The sequence below is a fragment of the Ostrea edulis genome, chromosome 10 (assembly GCF_947568905.1).
Source record: "Ostrea edulis chromosome 10, xbOstEdul1.1, whole genome shotgun sequence".
NCBI classification, from domain to species: Eukaryota; Metazoa; Mollusca; class Bivalvia; order Ostreida; family Ostreidae; genus Ostrea; species Ostrea edulis.
The window spans coordinates 35,064,809-35,086,979 of NC_079173.1; the positions used below are offsets into that span (position 1 = coordinate 35,064,809).

At 36.3% G+C, this 22,171-nt stretch overlaps 1 protein-coding gene across 1 annotated transcript in view; it reads right to left on the reverse strand.

Moving 5' to 3' along the window:
* The window catches only part of LOC125665895 (methylmalonyl-CoA mutase, mitochondrial-like), a 35,950-nt gene extending 18,340 nt beyond the window's left edge, over positions 1–17,610 (reverse strand). The window contains exons 1-10 of the mRNA XM_056151123.1: positions 17,463–17,610; positions 10,255–10,383; positions 9,543–9,674; positions 9,255–9,361; positions 7,644–7,827; positions 5,477–5,611; positions 4,816–4,933; positions 3,713–3,792; positions 3,007–3,138; positions 2,422–2,598 (exon numbers count right to left, since the gene is read on the reverse strand). Of these exons, the coding sequence (XP_056007098.1) occupies positions 2,422–2,598; positions 3,007–3,138; positions 3,713–3,792; positions 4,816–4,933; positions 5,477–5,611; positions 7,644–7,827; positions 9,255–9,361; positions 9,543–9,674; positions 10,255–10,383; positions 17,463–17,498 (1,230 nt within the window). The 5' untranslated portion in view covers positions 17,499–17,610. The remainder of the gene's footprint in view (positions 1–2,421; positions 2,599–3,006; positions 3,139–3,712; positions 3,793–4,815; positions 4,934–5,476; positions 5,612–7,643; positions 7,828–9,254; positions 9,362–9,542; positions 9,675–10,254; positions 10,384–17,462) is intronic.
* Positions 17,611–22,171: the final 4,561 nt, after the last annotated feature.

The following is a 22,171-nucleotide window of genomic DNA, read 5'->3' on the forward strand; positions in this document are numbered from 1 at the left end:
TGGAAGTCAAAAGTCATAATGTTGGATGTCACTTCAGAGCAGGCGACATGGATCAGATAAAGGCATACCACTGGGACGCTACCGAGATCAATCAGTAGCTTACAGAGGAAGGTCAGCTAATTATTTAGGATATCACTGAGATGTAACCGAGATCTATCAATAGCTTACAGAGGAAGGTTAGCTAGTTATTTAGTATATCACTGAGATGTAACCGAGATCTATCAATAGCTTACAGCGGAAGGTTAGCTAGTTATTTAATATATCACTGAGATGTAACCGAGATCTATCAATACCTTACAAAGGAAGGCTAGCTAGTTATTTAGTATATCACTGAGATGTAACCGCGATCTATCAATACCTTACAAAGGAAGGCCAGCTAGTTATTTAATATATCACTGAGATGTAACCAAGATCTATCAATAGCTTACAAAGGAAGGCCAGCTAGTTATTTAATATATCACTGAGATGTAACCGAGATCTATCAATACCTTACAAAGGAAGGCCAGCTAGTTATTTAATATATCACTGAGATGTAACCAAGATCTATCAATAGCTTACAAAGGAAGGCCAGCTAGTTATTTAATATATCACTGAGATGTAACTGAGATCTATCAATAGCTTACAAAGGAAGGCCAGCTAGTTATTTAATATATCACTGAGATGTAACCGAGATCTATCAATACCTTACAGAGGAAGGAGATGTAACCGAGATCTATCAATAGCTTACAGAGGAAGGTCGGCTAGTTATTTAATATATCACTGAGATGTAACCGAGATCTATCAATACCTTACAGAGGAAGGTCGGCTAGTTATTTAATATATCACTGAGATGTAACCGAGATCTATCAATAGCTTACAGAGGAAGGTCGGCTAGTTATTTAATATATCACTGAGATATAACCGAGATCTATCAATAACAAAGGAAGTTTAGCTAATTATTTTTCCAATGACAAATCTACACAGGTACGATTAGCTACCTGCAGGCCGGGATGTCAAACTCAACAAGAGTTACTGTGAGCAATGCTCACTAAGAATACCCCCCGCTTACCCCAATCACCCAAAGGGTGTTGGTAATAGGTAAAACTTCAGTATTATGATCCAAAAGGTATCTAGGAACACAGCATCTCCATGCGATGAAAAAAGCCATTAAAGAATTTAAATGGAAACCATATTGCTACTTCGATGTCCAGTGCACGTGACCTTTGACCTTTTGACCCCAAAATCCATAGGGAACATCTTCATCCCATGGGTAGTCCATATGTATGATATGGTGACTGTAGGTGGAAAGGATAACGCTTTAGAGCCCGGAAACCATATTGCTACTTCAATGTCCAGTGCGCTTGATCTTTGACCTTTCGACCCCAAAATCGATAGGGAACATCTTCATCCCATGGGTAGTCCATATGTATGATATGGTGACTGTAGGTGGAAAGGATAATGCTTTAGAGCCTGGAAACCATTGCGTCTACAGACGGACGGACGGACAGACAGACAGACAACCCGATTCCAGTATACTCCCCCACAACTTGTTGCGGGGGGTATAATAAGAGTCAACTACTCCTTAGGTAGAACCAGAGTACCAAGCTTGATGTCTGTCAAGCAATTAATTCTCAAAATATTGAGTACACACAAGATCTTACTATGTCCAGATTGACCCTTGACCTTGTGACCTAAAATTTAATAAGTATCATCTACTCTTTAGGTAGAACCAGTGTACAAAGTTTGATGTCTGTCAAGCAAATGATTCTCAAAATAATGAGTCGACAATGTCCAGTTTGAACTTTGACCTTATGACATGACAATCACTACGGGTCATCTACTCTTTAGGGGCAACCTCTGTACCAAGTTCAGTAATTATCTAGCAAACAGTTCTTTAGATATTGAATGACAGACTTTGCCTACTGACTGAATGACAGGTGGAAAACAATATGTCACCTCCTTTCTGGAAGGGGGGGGGGGGGGGGGCGCATATTATGTAATCGTTTGAAAATTTCACTGAGCTATGAAATGGGTCAGTACATGATTAAATCCATGGAGAAATCATTTGGACTTCACAGGATTTGATCTTGTGACTGCCCAACTTCATATTCCAATGAAGTTTTACTTTAAAAGATGGTTAAATTGATTTCTAAAAATAAAGTAAAAAAAACATTACATAAATATCAAATAACAAAATATAAAACAACAGGAAGTATACAGGAACCAAAACAACACAACGCTCTATACACAAATCCTAGTGATTAACAGATCAACAACATATCCTAGTGATTAACAGATCAACAAGAAATCCTAGTGATTAACAGATCAACAACAAATCCTAGTGATTAACAGATCAACAATTTTGAAACAGGTATTTTGGGTTATCTTAGAAATCCTTGAGATCAATGGATCTCCTTGGGGTATTCCCTCAGCTACGAATACCTTTGGGATCCCCGATTCCTCCTGCAGTATGATCTGGGTGTTCCTGGCAATCCTTGCACTGAAGGGAGTGGGAAGTCCTAGAGCCTCATCAAAGGAGTTTGTGTGTAGAGACTGGGTCCCCCCGAACACTGCCCCCATGGCCTCTATCACAGTACGAACAACGTTGTTGTAGGCATCCTGTAAAAAGGACTTACTGATATTTGCTTTCACTAAATCACAAGACAAGCACATGAATATAGAAAACAACATGAGATAAACTTGAGCAGATGCAGGTTTTTCCAAGACTTATTACTGGGTTCCATGACAGCGTTTCCTTTTATAATTTTATGAAGAAGAATATACATATACTATTAGATTGAAAGTTTGAACAGAAATTGGAAGCCATCAAAACTGACATGTCTACCATTTTAATTGTGTTTAAAAGAATTCAGGCATAAACCAAATCTATCAAGTATTCCTTAAAACTGTCGTCCTGTCAGTTCATTAATGATTCAAACTTTGTAGTTATTAAAATTAAATGGTAATAGAATTAATTCTACTTTATGATTGCACCTCTCAACACTGCCCCAATAAAATCCCCCTCACCTGTTCTGTGAGAGACCAGCCAGATGTCTGACAGTGAGCTCGGAGCAGCAGGGATTTCGGATTCTTTGGTTGGAACTTCTCTTTTAACAGTGTAGCCCACAGTCGTCTGGCTGCTCGCATTTTAGCAATTTCCTTCAATTCATGTTTACATAATTACAATTCTGACATGTACAGTTGGAAAAAAAATATACATAGCACGTGTATTTATCTCAAAATATCTACCATTTAGCTCAATCATCACTGCTGCACTGTTTGGCATACCATAATAAACTTGGTACAAGTCTTACAGTAGTGTTTTACACATTGGGTTCAAGCTTGATGGGAGTATTTACATTAAAATCAATTTGATTTTTTCTCCATATTTTTCCTCATAATTATTTTTCTGATTACAAACTTTATGACTTTAAAAATTCCCCAAATAGCAAAACATGTCTAATCTAAAATACACTGGGAGACAATTATTTTTTATTTGGTCAGAATACATAGTTTGTCGGAAATTAATACATAGCGTAAAAGCAATGACAATACGGGTCGGAATGCCCAGTGAAACTGATTGTACAGCTGTCAGATCAGGCAGTTTTCATTGTACAATGTTACCTAAATTTCATGTAACAAAAAAAATTGAAATGATTTACTGAGAAATCAAAAGTTTGATAGTTATGAGAAACAAAAGTTTCACAAAGGACAGAGAAGAGAGCTTTCCTACCATGTAGAAGTTCATCCCTATTCCCCAGAAGAAGGACAAACGAGGTGCAAACTTGTCCACATTTAAGCCACGTTCCAAACCTGAGAAGAGCACATTCAGAAACTACAGAACCATAAATAGTCACACAAACAATATCATCATCTACAGTGAAATCCATCTCATCTAATACAAAATTCTGTGTCCAATTAAACAAGATCAAACTCCCCGTCGAGGCCTAATTACGTCACCTACGAATAGACCTCTCCTATGTGACGCACCACAATATACAGATTTGTATATTGTGAGTCTGCGATTATCACGCGGACAAATTACACTAAAGAAGTAGTTCGCACTTAAAAGTTTGAAGATATTAATATTAAGAACATTAATATAAAAGTATGGATTTTATCTTAAACATAAAATGATCAAAAGATCATTAAAAAGTAGGGAGACTCTGTTCAAATTATTGTGTAAAGTAATGAACTTGATGTTTACGTTCTTGTTTTGAAAGTTGTTTACGTTTGACGTTATGTTTTTTCGTCATTCTACAGTGATGTCACAGTATACGCGGCCTAAGAAATCGCTATCCCATAATGCCTAAGTGGAAGAGTTTGGTTTGTGAGCAAATGAACTATAAAGGAAGTTTGTTAACAAGATGTCAAATTAAACATGGAGAAGATGTTATAAGAAATTGTGTTCAAGTCCATCTGATATATATCTATCTTATGTGAAATCATTTTAATTCGTGGGGGCCAATGTTTGTGGGTAAGCAACTTTTGTTGGTTCATGGGGATGTAATTTCATGGGTAAGCCATATGATGTCACTAGGAGAGATAATTCTACTTTGTTTAAAAAAATGTTCAAAGACACATAAATTTGTGGGTAAGAGTGACCCACGAAATCCACGAACATCAATTCCCAACAGAAAATGATGCTTCCACAGTGTATTACAGTAGTATAGGTTCATCTCATCACTTTGTTGTGAAAGGATGATACTCGGCATGTTATTCTTATATATTAACCAATAGCGCCATCTTAAGAAATCTACATGTACATGTGACAGAGAGGCATAACTACAGCAATTTACTATCATTTCTGAGACCACACAGAACGGTTAGAAGTACCTGTTCTGATGTACTGCAGGCCGTCTGCCAGAGTGAAGGCCATCTCTAATACAGCATCAGCTCCCGCCTCCTGCATGTGGTATCCCGAAATGGAAATGGAGTTGAATTTCGGCATGTACTGTAAATAAAAAAAATTCATAAGTATTTTGGAACTGAAGAAGAATTAAAAGACAAAATTAAACAAGATGTAGTACATATTAGTTATTAAGTGTTGGGAAGTGACAATTAATTTGATATATACAAGAGACACAATTAATTCAAAAATTTGTTGCCAAAAGAAAAATTTTCTTCTGAAATTGTCGGAATATTCCATGCATGCAGGATTCTTGAGTTCTGAACAACACCTCAAATTCACAACCTCCATTTGCTTCGTAACAGGGAGGTCATGAGTTTGAGCCCTGCTCGTGCCATGGCTGTGTCAAACCTACGACATTAACATATGGGTTAGTGATTGCTCCTTCACCAAACACTCAGCATTTACATATAGAAGTGAGAATCATGGGTCTTTCGGATATGACCTTTAAAACGGAGGTCTTGTGTCGCGGCAGGCGCTGGCACGTCCTGAGCTCTAAGCATAGGTCTAAATTTGTGGTACTTCATCAACAACTACAAAATTCTCGTCGGGACATAAAACAAAGAAATCAAAAATGGGGTTACATACCCTGGATGTGTACTCGAAAATATCCCCAATAATCTTCATGGAGGGCTCTGGGGGGAAAATGTAGGTGTTTCTGACCATGAACTCCTTCAGAATGTCATTCTGTATCGTTCCCGCTAACTCCTCCTGTTTTGCACCCTAATGTTGAAAAGATCCGTGGTAATACAAACAATATGATACTGGTTCACCATTACATGAGCTGCTGTAAGTGTTTCAGGCAGTATCAGTCATAACAAAAACTTCTGGCCTGGAGGTTATAAAACTTTTTTGAGCACGTTTTCATACTCAAACTCTGTGTTCCAAATCGTACTCATACTCAAAGGTGACCGTTACAAAACTTTCATAAAATCATTTTCATACTCAAATGGAGTACATGCTCAAGATTTTTGGAGTATGCTTTGGAGCTTGCTCAAAGTTGTACTCAAAACAAACATGGCTGAGTTTGAGTATGAGTATAGTAAAAGATTTATAACATCCAGGCCTGAGCATTGACCATTCGGGTCTCTGTACCTGGATGGTTTAAGAGGCAAACAGAAATTCACCGTGGTCCAAATTAAACACAAAGAATGACTGTTTCTCAGTTTTGAAAAGAGAGAACATTAAACCACTTCTATGGGTTTTGTCAAAATCAGTACAAGTGTGATAGAACACATCAGTACAAGTGTGATAGAACACATCAGTACAAGTGTGACAGAACACATCAGTACAAGTGTGATAGAATACATCAGTACAAGTGTGATAGAACACATCAGTACAAGTGTGATAGAACACATCAGTACAAGTGTGATAGAACACATCAGTACAAGTGTGACAGAACACATCAGTACAAGTGTGATATAACACATCAGTACAAGTGTGACAGAACACATCAGTACAAGTGTGACAGAACACATCAGTACAAGTGTGATAGAACACATCAGAACAAGTGTGATAGAACACATCAGTACAAGTGTGACAGAACACATCAGTACAAGTGTGATAGAACACATCAGTACAAGTGTGATAGAACAGATCAGTACAAGTGTGATATAATACATCAGTACAAGTGTGATAGAACACATCAGTACAAGTGTGATAGAACAGATCAGTACAAGTGTGATAGAACACATCAGTACAAGTGTGATAGAACACATCAGAACAAGTGTGATAGAACACATCAGTACAAGTGTGACAGAACACATCAGTACAAGTGTGATAGAACACATCAGTACAAGTGTGATAGAACACATCAGTACAAGTGTGATATAATACATCAGTACAAGTGTGATAGAACACATCAGAACAAGTGTGATAGAACAGTGATAGAAACAGTCTTCACTTTCGATTCCGATCACAACCTTCACTCCATTTCAATGTACGTTAATAAAATTCTAACTAAAAGTCAGTGATACTGATAAACAGCCTTGTAATATTTTTACAAGCCAAACCCCAAATTTACTTGACTTGTTTTCTGGTCAGTGGCCAGTTTAAAAGATCTCAGTTTTGTAGAGTATTTGGGACAGTATCCTCATTGTATACAGGGGCAATATTTGTAATACACATATGTAGAGACAGTGATTGTGGTGTATTTGGGCAACATCCATGGTGTATTGCAGCTGTAGTCATAATGTACTGGAACAATATCCACAATATATTAGGTAGTGCATAAGAGCAATATGCGCAAGTCGTGAATTTGGGCACAAAACACAGTGTGTATATGGTATAGTATTTTTGGGAGTATTGGAGCAGTATTTGTACTTATTGAGCACTATTTGTAGTTGGGATAGTATCTGTATTGAATTGGGGCCTGTAACAGATGCTGGCCAAGTGAGGCACAGTGACAGAAAAATTTCTCATGCTCAGTGTAACATGGATCAAAGAAACTTTACTGACAAACACATGCCATTATTCCTGATCAATATTTCCATTGACAAACAGCGAAACATATAGGTGATGTCAGATTTCGAAACAAATAATTTTCATTGATTTCATAGCATATACAATATTATACATGTATATATGTGGAACACAGTTGATTAAGGAGGGATATCAGAGAGTTCGTGTGTAGAACACTGTTAAATCTGATTAAGGAGGGATATCAGAGAGTTTGTATGATCTATTGCATTCGTCCCTACGGTATTAGAGTCGAAATATTACTCACAGGTCTTATCAAATAAAAAAAAAAACTTACCTGCTCCTCCGCAGCCACAATATACATGGCCATCACAGGCAGAACAGCTCCGTTCATTGTCATCGAGGTGGAGATTTTCTTCAGTGGGATTCCATCGAACAGAAGCTTAGTGTCCTCCACCGAGTCAATCGCGACCCCAGCCATTCCAACATCCCCCACCACCCGCTCATTATCAGAGTCATACCTGTGGAAAAAACAGAGTAAAATCGCAGTCTGATGCAGCTCTTTTCTTTCTCACATTATGGATACCTGACCTACAGTTCATTTCATGCCAGAGTTTAAACCATGTCCTCTCTGATCACAGTAACAATAAAATAATATTACATACTCAGCCAGTTTATTACATTAACATAACATGCTGCCATACACTGTGGGTCTGTACATACACGCCCAGAGTTGGTGAAAGAGTATCAAAAAATGTACCAGACATTGTGTTCTATGGATCAAAAAAAAAAAATTGTAAAACTACCAGATAAGTTAAAAATTTACCAAACAGATAAAAAAAATGAAATTTTGTTTTTCAGCTTTATTCATTTTCAATCAGTTACTATGACAGTTCAAAACATTATCTTGTTTAACAGCATTTTCTTTCTATTTCCAGTATGGTTTTATTTAGCATTAAAACTGGTCTCTTACGACTGCTTTAATTTATTCTCCATGTCTAAAATCAATGACTTTTTTAGCATTTAGAAATACAAAGTGTACATATCATGATGTCATTTTCAAATTCTAGCCACTCTTGATTTTTTTTAACCACGCAGGATAATTAAACTTTCTTACAACTTTTGTTGTCTTTTGGTTGTAATCTTTTTCTTCTCAAGTTTTTTCAATTTTTTTTTGTTTCAGCCACGATCGTTATATTCATTGCATGACAGCCAATAAGCAACGCAAATATGATCTTTTAGTTTTTCATTTTTGTCTGCCAATATCTAGCAGACAATTTGTTAGATCAAGTTCTATGTTTTACCGGACAATTTCAAAATTCAGTGGAGATTTCTGGTATTCCCGTGTCTTTCATCAACTCTACACTTCTGAAAGTCGACAAACCTCTCCAATGATGAATACTTTTAAAATATACTCTTCCAATCTCATTTTCCCAGTTAAGGGGGTAAAACATCCTATCGAAAATGACATTACTAATATAATACATGATAATCATTTGTTACAGAAATAATTTTGTGGTGTTGGAAATTAAAGTTTTTGAAAACCCATGTAGGATCAAGATGAACAATCTATAGATTTCCTGCATAAAACATTTAAGTTAAATGACTGACCTGACCAGTCAGGTGAAGAATCTTAAAAGGACGAAAACATTTCTGATTTTATATTTATCCATCAGAAAGATACCCTATGTGTGTAAGACAGATTTCCACTGATGTTATTTGTCCTTCAGTCTTACCCTCTGTGTGTTAGACAGATTTCTACTGATGTTATTTGTCCTTCAGTCTTACCCTCTGTGTGTTAGACAGATTTCTGCTGATGTTATTTGTCCTTCAGTCTTACCCTCTGTGTGTTAGACAGATTTCCACTGATATGTTATTCGTCCTTCAGTCTTACCCTCTGTGTGTTAGACAGATTTCTGTTGATATATTATTCGTCCTTCAGTCTTACCCTCTGTGTGTTGGTAGGTCAAATGCCACGCTGAGACCTTGCTGACCAGCAGCTATATTATCTCTGTAAAATTTGTTGCTCTCTTCTACTGTACTGAAGCCAGCATACTGAAAAACACACACACAGTACATAAACTAGTCAATATGTTTGTGCAGGAAGTAGTTGTGCTAATTTGTCAAGTATTTGTGATTTTTATAACATTTACCATGTAATCTCTCTCTGACATATTTACTGTGGGTCATCTTTCTCTCTCCTCTCTTTCTCTCTTTGTCTGTCTCTCTCTCTCACCTGTCGGATTGTCCAGGGTCTGTTTGTGTACATCGTGGAATATGGCCCCCTGGTGTAGGGAAATGTCCCTGGTATCTCATCTTGCACATCCTTCACATCAGCTTTGGTATAAACAGGTTTGATTTCAATCCCCTGCACAGATGAAAAATAGAATTTTCCCAGTAGGCTTGAAAAGTGGTTAAATTCTTAAATAGTACTAAAAGAATAAAACTTTAAACTACATACTTGTCTGGAACACAAAAGCAAGTCAGTCAATAGGAATAACATGTATGTAAGGACACCACATTTCTTTAGTTAGGCGATTATGCGATAAAAGCCAGAAATGAAGAGAATTTACACTCATATGTATGTTTGTACCTCAGCCAGGTGTTTTCCAGGCAAATAAGAAATGAAATTTACATTCATACCTCAGGTGTTTTCCAGGTAAATAAGAAATTATGAGAATTTACACTCTTATCTCGGGTGTTTTCCAGATAAATAAGAAAGGACAAGAATTTACACTCTTATCTCGGGTGTTTTCCAGATAAATAAGAAAGCACAAGAATTTACACTCTTATCTCGGGTGTTTTCCAGATAAATAAGAAATGAAGAGAATTTACACTCATACATGTACCTCGGTTGCTTTCAAGATAAATAAGAAATGAGGAGAATTTACACTCATACCTCAGGTACTTTCCAGTAAATAAGGAAGGACGAGAATTTAGGCTCTTACCTCGGGTGTTTTCCAGATAAGGGAATCGACATCTTTTTTCCCCTTCAGTTCCTTTGTAGCTGCAGTTTTCCAGTCCGGATTTACTGGCTCTTTAGTATGTGCACTGCGACAACATAGAGGTGCGATTATCTGCAAAACACGTGTATATATCCAAAACATCACAACAAAAAACTGTTACTTGATATTTCCTTGATCTCATTCTGTTAAAAAACAAGAGGTACTGTGAGCAATGCTCACTAAGAATACCCCCCGCTTACCCCAATCTCCCAAAGGGTGTTGGTAATAGGTATAAACTACCTCTTTTCTGAGTGTAAAAAACAAATGGCATGACAAACCGAACCATATTGCTACTTCGATGTCCAGTGCGCGTGACCTTTGACCCCAAAATCCATAGGGAACATCTTCATCCCATGGGTAGTCCATATGTATGATATGGTGACTGTAGGTGGAAAGGATAACGCTTTAGAGCCCGGAAACCATATTGCTACTTCGATGTCCAGTGCGCGTGACCTTTGACCTTTTGACCCCAAAATCAATAGGGAACATCTTCATCCCATGGGTAGTCCATATGTATGATATGGTGACTGTAGGTGGAAAAGATAACGCTTTAGAGCCCGGAAACCATATTGCTACTTCGATGTCCAGTGCGCTTGACCTTTGACCTTTTGACCCCAAAATCCATAGGGAACATCTTCATCCCATGGGTATATAGTCCATATGTATGATATGGTGACTGTAGGTGGAATGGATAACGCTTTAGAGCCCGGAAACCATATTGCTACTTCGATGTCCAGTGCGCTTGACCTTTGACCTTTTGACCCCAAATTCCATAGGGAACATCTTCATCCCATGGGTAGTCCATATGTATGATATGGTGACTGTAGGTGGAAAGGATAACACTTTAGAGCCCGGAAACCATATTGCTACTTCGATGACCAGTGCGCGTGACCTTTGACCTTTTGACCCCAAAATCGATAGGGAACATCTTCATCCCATGGGTAGTCCATATGTATGATATGGTGACTGTAGGTGGAAAGGATAATGCTTTAGAGCCCGGAAACCATTGCGTCTACAGACGGACGGACGGACGGACAGACAGACGGACAACCCGATTCCAGTATACCCCCCCCCCCCCACAACTTGTTGCGGGGGGTATAATAAAGTATCTATGATGAAAATAAATAAAAGATGAAGAGAAATTTGTGCTCCGAAATTTTCACGGTGTATGTAATTTTTCATATCTGCAATATATATAAATTGTTGGGGCTATGTATCATAAACCAAAATGTGGTTAATAAAAGATCATAAACTATCCCAATTTACTTTAAGTCTTATACATGTTATACAATGGGTAGAAATTAATTTCATTCCTTATAATTTAATTTAGTACACCACATTTGATGCTATTTGATAAATAATGAAAATATGAATTCTACATGTCATAGTCGCATGCAATACACAATTATTTCCGAGTTGCCTAATAGTTTGTTGAACTCTTATGCATAGTAAGACGCCTGACGCAAAACATATTTTTGTCTACATGCAGTGGGTACAAATTTATGCTTATCGTTGTCATCATATATTGCTGAAAGGATGATTACTAGACATCATCAAACCACCCAAACTGCTGGGACACACAAGTTTAGTAAGTTTATGAGTATTTTATATTAAAAAAAGCTCAAACAACAAGAGGCCCAAGGGCCTAGAATCGCTCTTCTGATAAATTGTACAACCCCACCATTTCTATTCTTAGCCTCTTAGTATTCTAAATCTTTAGTTAAATCCTAAGAATTCAAAAAAGTAGGTCAATGTGACCTACATTTTGGTTTACACATTTAGAGAACCCAAGAAATATCAACTGACAAAGTTTGATGATTTTAAGCCAATTAGTATCTGAATATTGAAATATAGCTGTCAAATTCCAATCGTAGGTCATGGTGACCTACTTTTTGGTCAGCGAACTCCGAACATGCAAGACCCATCAACTGACAAAGTTTGATGACTGTAGGTCAAATAGTATCTGAAATATATAAATATAGCCGTCCAATTCCAAAAGTAGGTCAAGGTGACCTACTTTTTCGTCAACACCCTTCAAACATGCAAGACACAACAACTGACAAAGTTTGATGACTGTAGGTCAAATAGTATCTGAATTATATAAATATAGCCGTCCAATTGCAAAAGTAGGTCAAGGTGACCTACTTTTTGGTCGACATCCTTTGAACATGCAAGATGCATCAACTGACAAAGTTTGATGACTGTAGGTCAAATAGTATCTGAATTATATAAATATAGCCGTCCAATTCCAAAAGTAGGTCAAGTTGACCTACTTTTTTATCAAAACCCTTCGAACATGCAAGACCCAACAACTGACAAAGTTTGATGACTGTAGGTCAAATAGTATCTGAAATATATAAATATATCCGTCCAATTCCAAAAGTAGGTCAAGGTGACCTACTTTTTGGTCGAAACCCTTCGAACATACAAGACCCACCAACTGACAAAGTTTGATGACTGTAGGTCAAATAGAATCTGAATTATATAAATATAGCCGTCAAATTCCAAAAGTAGGTCAAGGTGACCTACTTTTTGGTCGACACACTCCGTAGACTCAAGATGCATCAACTGTCAAAGTTTGATGATTGTAGGTCAATTAGTGACTGAAATATATAAATATAACTGTCAAATGCCAAAAGTAGGTCACAGTGACCTACTTTTTGGTCGCTACACTCCGAAGACTCAAGATGCATCAACTGACAAAGTTTGATGATTGTAGGTCAAATAGTGTCTGAAATATAGTAATTTAGCTGTCAAATACCAAAAGTAGGTCACGGTGACCTACTTTTTGGGCGACACAAACCGAAGACTGAAGACGCATCAACTGACAAAGTTTGATGATCCTAGGTTTTACAGTGCCCAAAATATGCATCTAAAATTGAAAATGTGAAATTTGAATATCTGCAAAATTCAAAAAGTAGGTCACTGTGACCTACTTTTTTATAAATATGTTTCAAGGCCTCAAGATGCATGAACTTACAAGATTTGATGATTCTAAACCTCTCGGTATTTGAAATAACAACTTAAAATATATCTATAAATGATAAGCCATAAAATTCAGAAAGTAGGTCATGGTGACCTATTTTTCAGTTGACGCATTTCAAGGTCCCATGATCCACTAACTGACAAGTTTTGATGACCATAGGCTTCAAAGTGTCCAAGATATGCATCAAAATTAATTTTAAAATAAATACCTGCAAAATTCAAAATGTAGGTCACCGTGACCTACTTTTGAGACAACTTGACACAAGGACCTAAGATGCATCAACTGTCAAAATTTGATGATCCTAGTCCTTATAATGACTAAAATATCAAAGATTTAAGGAAATATAAATTTAGGTCAACTTTGAAGTGACCTTGAGACCACGCCCTTTGCCCCAGGGTAATGCCTTGAACAATTTTTAATCTACAACATATCCTCATCCTTATGTGTAAGTTTGGTGATAATCTGCCCAGTGGTTCTTGAGAAGAAGATTTTTTAGCAACCACTACTTTTGTTTGTATTTTCCTGATTATCTCCCCTTGTTAAAGGGTCACATCCCTCTATTTAGTATGTATGAAAGCCCTTGGGCCAATGATACCCTGTAACAAATTTGAAAAAAATTGGCCAAGGGGTTCTTGAGTTATAGCCCTTTTTCTATAAAGTTTACGCACACCGCACTCCGCACAAATGGCCATAGCATTAGCTCTTTGAGCCTTCGGCTCAGAAGAGCTAAAAATTGATAATCACCATCTTTCTTTGATTAAAGTATCACTCGTGCAGAAGAAATAAAACATAGATTTCATATTTAATTTAGTACTGGACTAATTCAAACAAATATTTTAATTCTTGATATGGTCAGTTTAATGTATACCATCGGCTGATATAAACAAAATTTACGATAACATTTGATGTTAATTGTTCAAAAACTTACAGAAATCAATCCATAAATGATTTTTCTGTAAGGGAATATGTTTGAAACCATTCAATTCTACACTAAAGCAATGATAATCATTGTCATTTTAAACAATACATCCTTTCACTGTCAAATTTGCCTCCATGATAAACAATGACTTTAACGCATGTGTCACCTCATTTTGTAAAACAGTTAGAGGTCCAAGTGGGGTGAAATGCCTTACTTTTAGTAAATCACACAGAAATCTAACCTTTTCAATTTATTTCTCATCACATGCATTGCATTTCATTTCTGTAAATGCAATTATTCTTCTGAATATGAAAATAATGAATTACTGAAAACAAAATTGTATTCCCTTGCAGAAAAATCATTAATATGGATTAGGGCTGTGCGGTGCACCGCAAATTTCAGTGCACCACGATTCATACCATTCAATTCGTTGCACCGATTACAAATTCCGGATTTCGGTTCGGTTTAGATTTTACATACACTGAAAACAACAAACATGGCATCGGAGTGATGTACAGAACATGTGGATTTTCATGCAACAGAGATTTAAATCACTATTCTGCTGAGATTTTGCATTTTCACCACTCAGATACCAGCAGAATATGGTCTGTACAATCATTGCAGTTTATCTTTTTAATGACAAATAGCATTTCTGTCAGTGCTAGAGTGAAATCAACATCATAGATAATGACACAGATTAAATGTTTTGACAGTTAATGTGAGAATGAAGTAAATCAATAAAGGAGAGATTTTCATTTTCATTGTTGAATTTTACATATAAATGAAAACAATATCATATATACAGTGGAGCCTCGGTAATCCGGACGCCATTAATCCGGATGCTTCACCTTCCGGACGATTTTTCTAGGGAACGGAATTTTTATGTTATTTTGCATCATTAATCCGGAAATTCGCATTCCGGATCCGGACGGTCACTTTTTACTACAAAAACGCTATAATGCATTGAAAATTGTACCGTTAATCCGGACGGTAATTTTGTTTAGGGAAGGTCTGTGTCGGACAATTTTAGCAAGGCGTAAATTAGAAAGAAAACAAGCCAAACTGTCTAATTGAAGTGATTACCTGTACCCTGTCAACACCTCCCTCCAACTAGATGGTGTGTGAAGATAAGTCCGTTAGATAGCACGTGCCGATCGAGACATTGTATTGCCAATTTTTGCACATAAGATCTTTATTGCGTGTAGTGTTGAATTTTGTAAATAAATCTGTAGCATACTAATTTATAGTCTTCATCAATACCCTAATAGTATTAATAAATTAAACATCATGCCGTAATGATAATTTTTTAACTGCTACACATATCAGTTGTACTGATTCGTAAATTGATATCGGCTTATTCAAATCTAAAGAGTGTAGATTATACTTCTAGATTCTGGATTTTATACCGTTGATTGGCGTGAAATATACATATATGTTCATGCACATGTAGTATAAGTTTTTAACGTTTAGAATGTCACGCATGTAGAATGTACCTGTGTACGATTGATTCTTGTTACGATGTTGTAGCGCTTTATTGCTTTCGAATTTTTAAACTCTGGGTAGAAGTGAGAAAATTACCATTTTAAGGAAAATGACAATTAAATTTTGTATGTACCCGTAATATTAGTTTCACCCGAGTTTTGTTCCGTTATTATCGCATCATGAAAATAATAGATGCGCATGGCTAGATCAAAGCAGTAGTAGGTCTTTATATTACGGGCTTAAATGATTTTTGTTCTCCCGATATTGTCTTGGATAATTATAGAACAAAAAATATAAACTCTGGCAGATTGAATTTTGGTTAAAGAATGTTGTCAACTGACATGATAATCACGAAATTTTTATATCAACTTTGGACGATGAAGATTGTTTTAACAGACCGCCGAACCCGTAAATCGTGACAGATGGAAATCACAGGCCTCTTTAATAAGTAAAAGTGTGATGAAATGTTTGAAGTGTAAATGATTATGTTAGTTACTAATGATTAATTTACTTATAGTTACATACAGTGCTTCATTATTTGTTTTAGTGCAAACGGTACACAGTTTTGTATATTTATTTGTAGGGTTCATATATACGTACAATGTAAGCACAGGCAAATACGCTGAACACATGCATTAAATTTTAGTGTTTTGAAATACATGTAAATGTTAACATCAGCATAATTTATTTACTAATGCAAATGGTCAAATCCAATGATAGAATGTGTTTAATTCACTATGCATCAATAAAGTAGGCATATATTGGTTACTTATGTAAAGATAGAAAATATGCGATTCAATTATCCGGACGCTTCATTTATCCGGACGATTTTGTTGGGAACCAAAGTGTCCGGATTAACGAGGCTCCACTGTATTTTCGATTGACGATAGATTTGTTTGATAATCCATAAATTATGCAGCACATTAATACAACAAATTTAATAGACTGTCAATGTTTTCTTTTAATTTCTATCAAAGTTATAATATGCAGTTACAAATAGATATGATGTTTACAAATGACGACATATAGTTATACAAAACTTGAATGAAATTAAATTATGTATGAGACTCATTGAAATTGTTAATTTTGTGCTGTCACTAGATAAAATTAAATTAGACCTAACATGAACCAAATTGAAAATAACCGAACCCTGCTGTTCTGAATCAAAACCGAACCGAGCTAACCCTGAATTGTCCCAGCCCTAATATGGATTGATTTATGTAAGTTTTCAAACGAATCACATCAAATGCAAGCCGAAATAAATTCAAACCGAAGCGTGACTGATTTCCCACATACTTTATGAAGGCTTGGAGATGAACGAGGGGGATATTAGTTAGACTGCATAAACTTGCATAAAATGCCAGAGACAAATAATTATGGGAAGTCTATTCATTGATAAAAAAAAAAATGGGTATGAAAAATTGGTATTCGAACCACAGATATACAATCTGGGCTTGTCCAAAACTTCAGTGAGACTGCCACTATACTACCTCGGCTATCCATCCCATGAAGGGTTTCCAAATTTCAAGCTAATTCATAAATTAATCCGGATTTGGTTTCATTGTTAGCAAACATTAAACCGATATTCCTTTGATTATTATCCCAAGTGTATTAAAACAGAGTAATATGCAGGTGAAAACCCTCTCCCCCTCCCTGAATATGTAAGACCATAGAGTCAGAGGAATCTCGGGTTACTGATTCGGCAGTGGTGCTCAATGCGCAATTGTCACCTTCCTAATCAACCACAATGGCGAGAACCTTTACCTTGTGGATGTTTTGGCGAAGCATCAGGTGCAACATTTTCTCCGATTGGCACTGCAACGCTTTTCTGCACCGCAGCTAAGCTACTCAGCTAGTCGCCACCCAGATCAAAATAAGTTCAAGGTTACGATGTTAACAGATTTCCGAGCCCGATATGTATAGTTCTTGGCACACTGATTTTGACTACGGTTGGCTCCGTTTGCCTGATGAGATGTGGGGCTCGCAGCGGGTGTGACCGATCGACGAGGGGTGCTTGCTCCTCCTGGGCACCTGATCCTACTTCTGGTGTGTCCGGGGGGGGGGGGGGGGGGGGGGGGGGGGTCCGTGTTTGCCCAACTCCCTGTTTTGTATTGCTTAAGTTGTGGGAATATTTGATCACTGTTCGTTATCTTCAACTTTCATAGTATGGTCCTGGTTTTCAAAAGGAAGGCTAGAAATACTTTTTACGGCAAATAATTATTATTTGGTCCATCGTAGTTTTTAAACAAAATTTGCTAGCCATCTTGAAAATGGCGTTAATATTGGGTCAAAATGACGGACCTGAATATCACAAATTATTCAGTCAAAAGGTTTTATTCTGAGTCATTTGGTTGTTTGTATATATACAACCAAAAGACACAGAATAAAACCTTTAAGCGGGTGATGGTTTTTTTTTTCCAGCAATAGCTCCAACATTAACATAGAAAGTTATTTGATTGTTTAAGCTCGCATTAGATATTAAAACAAAAATCGTACCATCTATCCCTCTTTGTTTAGTAAAGCAGAAGTGATAAAAGAATTAGATAGGTTACATGGGGAATATCTTTTGGTTTGAGCCTGTGAATGGCAACATCCATAATCATAGAGTTCAGTCTATATTCAGGTCCACTTTTATCGATAGTTTTGTCACAACAATTTCTTAATCTTTTCTCGGTACCAATTATCATGCACTGCGTTTTCATGAGATTGATTGTAAGTTTGTTTTATCCATCCATTCCAAAGTATTTTTAAGATCCATATGTAATTTGTTTTCTATAATAACATCTATACTTTTTATCCGAGACATCTTGAGTTGTATCGTCCGCATACATATGGGCTGTGCAGAGTATTGTAAGCAATCTGGATAGTCATTTACATATAGAATAAAAAACGAAGGACCGGAGATGACTTCCGGTAATGGCCCAGAGTGCGGTACACGTTTAGGTGCTCCGTAGTTCAGGCAAGTGTCTACGTGTCTTTGATTAATGTTAGGCGACAATTGATGTGATATAGACTATAAGTATATATTGTTGCCAGTGTTAGACATGTATTTGGACACGTGCTGGTATGTATATGCAATATTTAGTAGTTCGTAAAACTGGTGGACATTGAGTGAGTAGTATTCAGATATTTCTCCTATTGCATTCGTCGGATGATTAGCAGTCTTTCTGTAGCCACCGTACATATGAACTATGGCTTCTCAAAATACCAGATCAAATAAGTCTGCAAATACCAGCAGAACGAAATCGGTGAATACAAGTATAAATGAACAAGAAAAACAATCCGGCAATAGCGATGTCTTACAGAATATACAGGCGGATCTAAAATCCCTCAAAGAAAATGTTGGTAAGACAGTAAACATTGATGATATTAAAAACATTGTTGGGTCAATTGTCAGAGAAGTTATGTCTGACCATAAGAAAGAGATGGAAATACTTATCGAGGAAAAACACAAAGTTCTTATGGACATTATAGATTCACAAAGGTCCGAGATCGAGGGTTTAAATGACCAAATACATGTGATGTCTGTGGAAAATGATGAACTAAAGAAGTTAGCTAGATCAGCGATGAGTAAGGCCAACTGGAATGAACAATATTCTAGGAAAAATAATGTGAAAATTCACGGAGTGAAAGAATTACCCGGGGAAAACGTCAAAGAATTGGTACAAAACATCATTCAAGAAAATGCAGGTGTGGAAATACCAGACGACGATATTATAGCAATTCACAGAATTCCTGGCAGAAAAGGTTATCAACGACCGATTCTTATGAAACTTACTAAGAATTCTTTAAAATCGAGAATCATGAAACATCGATCAACAGTGAAAAAAACCACCCAGAATGGAATTCGTCTCTGTGACGATGTGACTCAACTTAATGGGCAGCTGATTAATACGTTGTTGGAAAACGAAAATGTCAAATCAGCTTGGTATTTCAACGGCCGTGTGTATGGACAAATTGGAGAAAAGCGAGTGTTGTTCGACATCTTTGACGAAATCGAGGAAAAAATAGCAAACGTGAAACGATGAGCTTCCTTTCCGGGAATACTATTTCCGATCATATATACGAGGCTGTTCTGGAACTTATGCCCCTTCTATGATCTTCCGGTTTATATTGGACAAAACAAATAACCAAGTAGGACACTTGCCTGTATTTAAAAAAAAAAGAAGAGTAACAAGAACTAGTTGTCATTACATATATATTTTTTAATGCTTTATTTCTTTCATATGCTTTCGTTTCTCTCTTTCTTAGCCTTCTTTACTATCGTCTCCCTCTTTTTCAGTCTGTATACATGCGTGCAGGGAATCGTTTATTTCATTTCGGTTTGAACAGCTTCCAGCAGGTCTCGACACCTTGTTTTCAATAATTGATGGGAATTAAAATAATATGTTTTACGGCGTGACCGTGTTTGAGGGCGAAGCAAACAAATTTTGGCATTAGTATCTATATCCAAAACAGAACCAAAACAACCCGAAGTTAGCACGAGGACGGAGCTGTATCAAAGCATCCTAATTTTGGATATTTGATCCGCCTATATATTGAACGCGGGAAATTTAACGCAATTGATGTAAACAGTACATTGTGACGTCATATTCAGCGTCGTTTTTTAGCAAATTTACAAACATAGCGTTTGAACCACAACAACAAACATGGCGTTAATGGTGGAGTGATTATATATGATTAAGAAAATAAGATTTACATGCTTTTACGAATTTTATGTAACATCTCAGAACGACGTGAACTAGGGTAGACGAGATTCAAAATGGAGAAATACATGTCCACGCGATAGTATTCGAATCGACGCCATTAGTACCAAAATTTTCAAGTTCCATAGGTATGGTTTAATTTTTCATTGTTTTCCTATATTTTCCTTTTAAACATGTATATATATGTGTTACCTATAGGGAGAGCTCCGCTCTCACGGCCCTTCGGGCCGTGAGAGGGCTTCGCCCTCTATTATCTGTAAATTGTCAAGGTCTAGGCGATATCGCAAAGCGAAGAGATATTTTTAACTATTTAAGAAGTCTAAACTATAATATATATTGTCTTCAAGACACCCATTTTTACAATGAAATAGAGAATGATGTGAGAAATATGTGGGGATACCAATGCTACTTTAGTTCCTTTACTTCGAATTCAAGAGGGGTAGCAATACTTTTTAATAACAATTTTGATTTTAAAGTATGTTTGGAAAAGGGTGATAAAGATGGAAATTATCACATACTGAAGGTATGTATAGAGGGTCATGTGGTTGTTTTATGTACAGTATATGGTCCAAATACTGATTCACCAAATTTTTATGAAAATATTCAACAGTCCATTGAAGAAATGAACTGTAGCAATATCATATGGTGTGGAGATTTCAATTTAGTATTAAATCCACAACTAGATTGCTATAATTACAAATCTATTAATAACCCAAAGGCTAGAGAAAAAGTACTAGAAATTATGGAAGGATATAACTATATGGATCCTTTTAGACAACTCCATTAATCGCTTCGCAGGTACACATGGAGAAAGAAAAACCCATTTAAACAAAGTAGATTAGACTTTTTTATCATGTCCGAGTCATTGCTACCTTGTCTTAATACATGTACAGTTGAACCAAGTTACAGGTCTGATCATTCTATGATAACACTGAATTTAACTTTCAATGATTTTAAAAAGGGAAGAGGCTTATGGAAATTCAACAATTCTTTACTTGGTGATAAGGAATATCTAGATTGTATCAGAGAGGTTATTTTGAATTTGAAAAAACAATATGCAGTTCCTGTTTATGATTTTAATAATCTTGATACAGTGTCAGATGAAGATGTATGTTTCACAATTAACGATCAGTTATTCCTAGAAACTTTACTTATGGAAATAAGAGGAAAAAGCATTTCTTACTCTGCATATATAAAAAATAAACAAGTGAAAGAAGAAAAAAAATTAATAGAAGAAATTAAGGTTTTAGAACAAAATAGTTCTGAACACAATATAGAGGAACTAAATGAAAAACAACAAAACCTGGAAAAACTCAGAAACCATAGACTTCAAGGAATATATGTAAGAAGCAGAGCAAAATGGACAGAAGAAGGAGAAAAACCAACACATTATTTTTGTAGTTTAGAATCAAGAAATTTTACTAGTAAGATAATTCCCAAACTTATAAAAGATAGTGGGGAGATAATTCAAGACCAGTTTGAAATATTGGATGAAACAAAGCAATTTTATGACAATTTATATTCAATACCTAACCAGGAAATAAACATAGTTGACTTAAATTCGGAATTAAAGTATGAGGATATTCCCAAGTTATCCAGAGAGGAATCTATGCTTTTAGAAGGTAAAATTACGTTGAAGGAGGTTTCTACAACACTAAGTAAAATGAAAGCAAATAAATCACCAGGCTCTGATGGGTTCTCAGCTGAGTTTTTTAAGGTTTTTTGGAAATACCTTGGTACATTTGTTGTAAGGTCTATCAACTGTGC